Below are 6,137 nucleotides of genomic sequence, written 5' to 3'. Positions count from 1 at the left end.
CCCAGTTTTTCAGTGTAAGCTAGTCCATTCTTTTGTTTCCAGGTATGCTGGCGCTGTCCGTGGTGCTGGCAGAGCAGGAGGGGGAGAACCTGTCCGGTCTTTCCAACAATCCTGACAGAGCCATTTTTGCAGTCCGGGAGAACGGCACAACATGCCTGATGGTAGAGTTCGTCGTGAAATTCCTCGTGCCATATGACGTGCTGGCGCTCAACGGGATAGACGTAAGGAATCCCCCGTGCATTTTAATACATGTGGATACATGGACATAAACGAAACGCGCAGGCTGTTTCCAGCGTGTAAGATGCAGAAAAGGTGCTGTGTGATCTTTGTCAGTTGCGCGTAAAAGTTCTCGAAATACTGGAAACGCATCATGTTCAAATAGTTGTTTTCAGTCTGATTAGTAAGAGACATCGAGTTTGAATACATTTACATTATATTTGGAATCTGCGGTTGTAGTGCGCGGTCATACGTAAAATGCTTAAGTCATATATTTTTTTTATATATGTATATACTGTACGTGTGTGTAGAAAGGCGAGACATTTTTCATTCGGATTGTTATGATCAGTTTAAATGGTTTGTTTGTAAGAACCCGTTTAAATAATCTGGACATTTGGTGATGGCGCCTGCTCGTGCGTAAAAATGACCAAAAACAGTCAAATACCAAAAACTCCTTTCAGTCCGTGCCCCTGTCTGTCAACGTTCTCACGAGCATGCCGTCTTTTTGCAGTTGATCACAGAGCAGGCGCCGTTTACCCTGCCCCGCAGTGCAGAAATCGAGGGGAAATGTGGGAGCACCGAGTCAGAGATCCACATAACCTGGAAGAACAACGCCTACAACTTTAGCATCCACTTCTCTAAGGTGGGTGAGAAAACGCAACAGAAACTGCTGTAATGCATAATATACTGTATTACTGTATGCAATAAAAAAAAGTCTCCTGGGAATAACCAGATTCATGTACATCGCCATACATCACAAAATATACGTGTTCAGAAATGTACTGTCACCTGGAAGCTGAAATTAGTATGTTTCAAGTGGATTTTGAAGCCTGTCTTTTTCTTGAATTAAACGCTATTGCCAGTATTAGTAGCAGATTTATGCTCTTTGCACTGATGTAACAAACCCTGAATAATTGGGGGGAACATTTTAGAAAAAGGAAGGACTACAGTAATCATAATAATCTACTGAAAAGGTTTAACCAGTCAATGACGTCTAAAAACTAATCGGGCTGGAAGTTTTTTGCTGAGTGTGGGCCATCCTGCCCTCTTCCTCCAGCGAAAAGTCCGGTGTGACGCACAAGTGTGTGTGTGTGTCTGCGTGTTGCAGGAGTTGCGTAACAAGGGCATCGAGGTGTGGAAGATGAGCAAGGTCCAGTTCGTCTACGACACCTCGGAGACCTCGCATTTCATCAACGCTTACAACCGTGAGTCACCCGCCGAGCCAGTAGCTACTCAGCACATTTCTATAGCAATCAGCTGGAATTTGTTGGGTTTTGCATGGATTTGTGATTTCCTCTCACATAGCATATGTGTATGAGTATATACACATTTCCAGTTTTTGTCCTGAGCGTTTTGCCTAAAAATATTATTATTATCAAAATAAGACGTTCATAAATTCACCTAATGGTTTCATAAACCTTTTTATTGTTTATTTTTAGATGTATTCTTATTATTTCTACTACATTTTATTTTAAAAGATTGTTTTCCTGTCATTTTGTAGCTTCTATTGCTTTTGGTCACACTGGAACCACTCAAATTATATAAACTATTAAAATGAACAATGTTTTGTAGGACCATATAAAACGAACAGAGCCCTAAACATGGTGCTCACTGCGCGCGCGCACGCACACACGCTTGTTTTAATTCCTCGTGGGATCTTTACATTGACTTAAATTCATTTCCTGGAGACTTGATTTTACCGTATTTGCCTAAACCTAAACCTAAATTTGCCTAAATGATTTCGATGGAGACCAGCTTTTGGCCCACACTGTGTAAACAGGTTTTGGTCACCTTAAGCCTAGATACTTGATATTCACTCATGACTCTTCCTTCATCTCTAGCTGGGAAGCACACAGCCACCACCCACCGCCTGTCAGCCCTGGTGACCCCCACGGGCCGCTCCTTTGTGTGCATAGCACAGCAGACCATCACCCTCATCTCAAGTGACCACCAGAAAGGTGTCACCATCTCCATGTACGACATCCAGATCCAGCCCTTTGACATCGCCTCTGACTTCGTGTTCAGTGAACGTAAGAACAAACGACCTTTTTGAGAAACACAGCCACTGAAGTTAAGTTAACTTTTACCACACATGTGCTGCTACTTTCCACTTACTACATAAAAAAATGCATCTCTCATTACAACTCTTTGTGAGACTGGCACAGACAGGGCTCTCTGGGGGTTACTGCTGCAGTATGAGCAGTACACTGGGCTGCAGAGGGAGAAAAAGAGGGGGTGGGGATGCTAGAGAGACAAAAGAGATGCAAAGCGAGAGAGAGAGAGAGAGAAGGCAAAAGAGAAGGAAGGGTGGGGATCACTAGGACTGCGAGTGCACTCGTATCCTTGGCCTCAATGCAGCTTTTACTGACATATTCAATGTACCTGGCCGTCCTCTGATCCTTCACCTTGGATGAATAATTTCCTCTGAGCTGTTGTAAACTAGACTGTGTCAAGCTTCACTGCCATCCACAGGGAGAAACATCAGCTTTAAACCACATACACATGTCCAGAGACAGCCAGCTATCACTCAGGTGTTCTCGCCTCTGACAAACACACACGTAGGAAAATATTTTCAATAAGTGAACGTGAGAGGAAGTGTCAGTTTGAAATTTGTGTCATTGAGAAAACAAAACCCTGTTTCTTCTGTGCAAACATGCATGAATGCTAGTTACATACGCTCACATACAAGATATACAACACACACACACACACACACACACACACACACACACACAGGACACAGGGTTAACATGATGAACTGAATTCTACAGTTACTGAAGATATAGGTGATCACAATGTATGAAATTAATCTCACACTGAATAATAATTTTCCAATATTAATTAACATTGTTATATTATTCTTTTTACAAAAACACAAACTATAAAACTCTAATAACAGCAGTACACTTTATGTATAATTTGAACGGGCTTATACAAATGTGTTATAGCACTAATGTTGCAATGTATGTATCAATCAATACAAAAAAAGTCTTTTAGAGTAACACAAAAATTTAAACAAAAACTTGTAGGTGAAACAATTAGTGATTTATCAAATACTAGCTGGTTTTAGCTACTGAAGTTTTTCTACTAGGTTGTCAATGTAAATTTAATATCTTTGGGTTATAAAAACTGTTGGGGTTCAGAAAATTGTGATTTTTGGAGTTTGTCATTTTCCTGTTTTCTGCCATTTTATACACTAAGCAATTAAGAAACATGGAGTTTTGTATTGAAAATAATTACATGTAGTCCTATTTTAAACAGAATTTTGTAAAATAATAGCATCTGGTCATATCATCATGGTATGAATACATTAACAAGGCATTCAGAAAGAATACCGAATCAGACCATCCTACCAGAACTTTGCAGTCATGTTCAATCACTCTGTTATGCTGAAGGTGTTCATAATTTAACTTTCTGCAGCCTACAAGTGTATCACTGACCAGCGGGAGCGCCTAGAGGAGACCCTCCCCCTTGTCCTGGGCCTCATTTTGGGCCTCGTGATCATCATCACGCTCACTGTCTACCACTTCCACCTCAAGCTGACGGCAAGCCAGTCCCAGCTCCCCAGAGATCGTTCCATGTATAAGAACATGTAATCAGCAGCACAACGGCGCCTCCCTCAGCTCTCTCCAAAGCTAACCTGCTTGATGTTCCAGGCCTAAGACCACAGAGGAACGTGCCCTGCCACGGACTGACTCCCTGACAGAGAAGTGCGTGTAGCCTGTACCATAGGCTGACTGGAACAGCTAAAACACATGTCAATGGGACAGCCTGGGTGTATTTGGAGAGTAAACCCACCAAATTCTATTTTATCTGACTGCTGAATTAACCTCAATGCCATAAATTCACAGTCTGTACTACAGCGACTACAATTTTACTAAAAATAAAGCAAATTTATAATTTTCTGAAAATGAGTTATGCTCAGATTGAGGCATGTTTGTCATCGGAAAGTCAGTTATGAGGTCAGTTTACCTGATTTTAACCCACATAACATCACTAGGACCTTTTCATCACTTCAGCCATTTTTATCCAACTTGTCTTTTGAAAGAATTTTCTGATATTGCCTGAGCTTCTGCTGTGTTCCACTGTTGGTTGTCTTCTCTCTCTCTCTCTGAAATTGCTTCCTCATAATTTCCAGTACCTGTTGGTGGTTTTGTATTTGCTACTCCTAATATCTTTTTTTTTTCAAGAATGCCTTTTATTTCATGTAATGAATGCATAGTGTCAACAGCAGACAAGTCTTGTAGCGTGTGTAGTGCAGTGGCTTGTTTTTGCGTTGACGTCAAATCTTTTCTCCACAGATGTATTGAACATATCAAAAAAGGAAAAACAAATAAACGTCTGACAAAATTTCTGTAGTAAATAGAATTTATCAGATTGCCATATAAGTGCTTGTGAAAGTACAGAGGTTAAACATTTTACAAAATAATGTGTATAATGTTTTCAGAAACAAAGTCTATGCATAAACCTCTGCTGATGCAATTCTCTGCAGTATTCCTCTGTTCACTGAAATAAATTCCTTCACCTCTACAGCCCTGTCAAGTTCTTTATGTTATCTATCACGTTACTTAAGGACACTCTCTTTCAAACCTAAAAAAGTCAATATGTTTCTATATTGGTTGAAAAAAAAAATGAAAAAGTGTCAAATGAAACTGACTGACGGATACACCTGTCAGTAGAAAAGCTGCAGGGATGACGTATTGATTTTGTTGTCTGACAGTGGACCTTAAAAGGAACTGCAATATGAACAAGTCTCATTGAAAATAAACAGAGCATTTGTGTCAGCTCCACCTATTTATTTCAGCAGTGTGGAAGTTATACATCACTTTCAGTCACAGCCTCTAATTCCACAAACTTCACTGGTGGAGCTGATCCTCAAGAAATGGGCTTTTTACTATAAAAGGTCAACTCAAGACTTGAAAGGCACATTTTGACTGATCTCTGTTTGTGCGATGTCAGAATCAGACCAAGCACAGATTCATCTCACTTCCTCTGTTGTAACACTGTGTGAACAGTCAGGAGTGAGCTGTGGTCAACACTGTATGGTAGAACTGACACTACACTGTAAGTCAGTGAATAGCTTAAGAATTCATTATTTCTGTCAGCTTTCCAGTCAAAATCCCTCTGGTCTCCATTTCTCCAGTTTTGGGATTACCTTTGTTGGATTATTTACACATTTGTATCCTCAAAATAATTTGATTCCGAAACATCACTTCATGATCCGTTGTCCTGAGTGTGTACATCAAATTGGGCCTTTAGTACATGTTTGGAGTATGAGGTATGTAAGTCTAGCATAAAACATTTTTAACAATATAACAAAATCCCTTGCAAAGAAACATCAAATAGCTGTTGCCTATCATTGGGAGTCACTGTCTGCCACAGGTATTGAGTCTGGGTCTGTCAATTCAAAAATACTGAGTGATGTTGAAAATGGTGATGTGATTTCGGAACATTTTCAAATTGATATGTCAAGTGAAATAAGTGTCATGATATGGGTTAAACTTAACGGTATTGAGTATCACATGGGTCTTGTTTGCACTGATTTTGTACATGAGATGCCAGTGTTCAGTAAGCTTGTGTGTATCTTTCTGAGAAATGAAGTGTATCAGAAATGGAGACTACATTTGAGGAGCATTTTCATGCTTTTGATGTTGTTGACCAAGTACATGTACACACAGAGTCTGAAATAATAGAATAAAAGCACTAATAAATGTGTTCATCATTTGTAAAACACCTTGAGGCGATTTCCATCTGCTAATAAAAGCGTGTCTAGATGAAAGGTGGCTTTGTAATTGCATGTGATTTTTACTTTGTCAGTGTGTGCACAGCAGATACAGTATTCCAAGGCTGTGGAGCCTGAGAAAGATCGGCCACTGTCCCCCACCGTCCCCTAGTGCACATGACCCCAGAACGCGGAAGCA

At 40.2% G+C, this 6,137-nt stretch overlaps 1 protein-coding gene across 1 annotated transcript in view; it reads left to right on the top strand.

Annotated features, from left to right (window-relative positions):
• The window catches only part of lamp5 (lysosomal associated membrane protein family member 5), a 5,726-nt gene extending 965 nt beyond the window's left edge, over positions 1-4,761 (top strand). The window contains exons 2-6 of the mRNA XM_020603696.1: positions 43-221; positions 728-859; positions 1,325-1,421; positions 2,058-2,246; positions 3,637-4,761. Coding sequence (XP_020459352.1) covers positions 43-221; positions 728-859; positions 1,325-1,421; positions 2,058-2,246; positions 3,637-3,812 — 773 coding nt within the window. The 3' untranslated portion in view covers positions 3,813-4,761. The remainder of the gene's footprint in view (positions 1-42; positions 222-727; positions 860-1,324; positions 1,422-2,057; positions 2,247-3,636) is intronic.
• Positions 4,762-6,137: the final 1,376 nt, after the last annotated feature.

This window comes from Monopterus albus, unplaced genomic scaffold, assembly GCF_001952655.1.
Source record: "Monopterus albus unplaced genomic scaffold, M_albus_1.0 scaffold62.1, whole genome shotgun sequence".
Lineage (NCBI taxonomy): Eukaryota > Metazoa > Chordata > Actinopteri > Synbranchiformes > Synbranchidae > Monopterus > Monopterus albus.
This window is presented reverse-complemented; position numbering and strand designations above follow the sequence as displayed.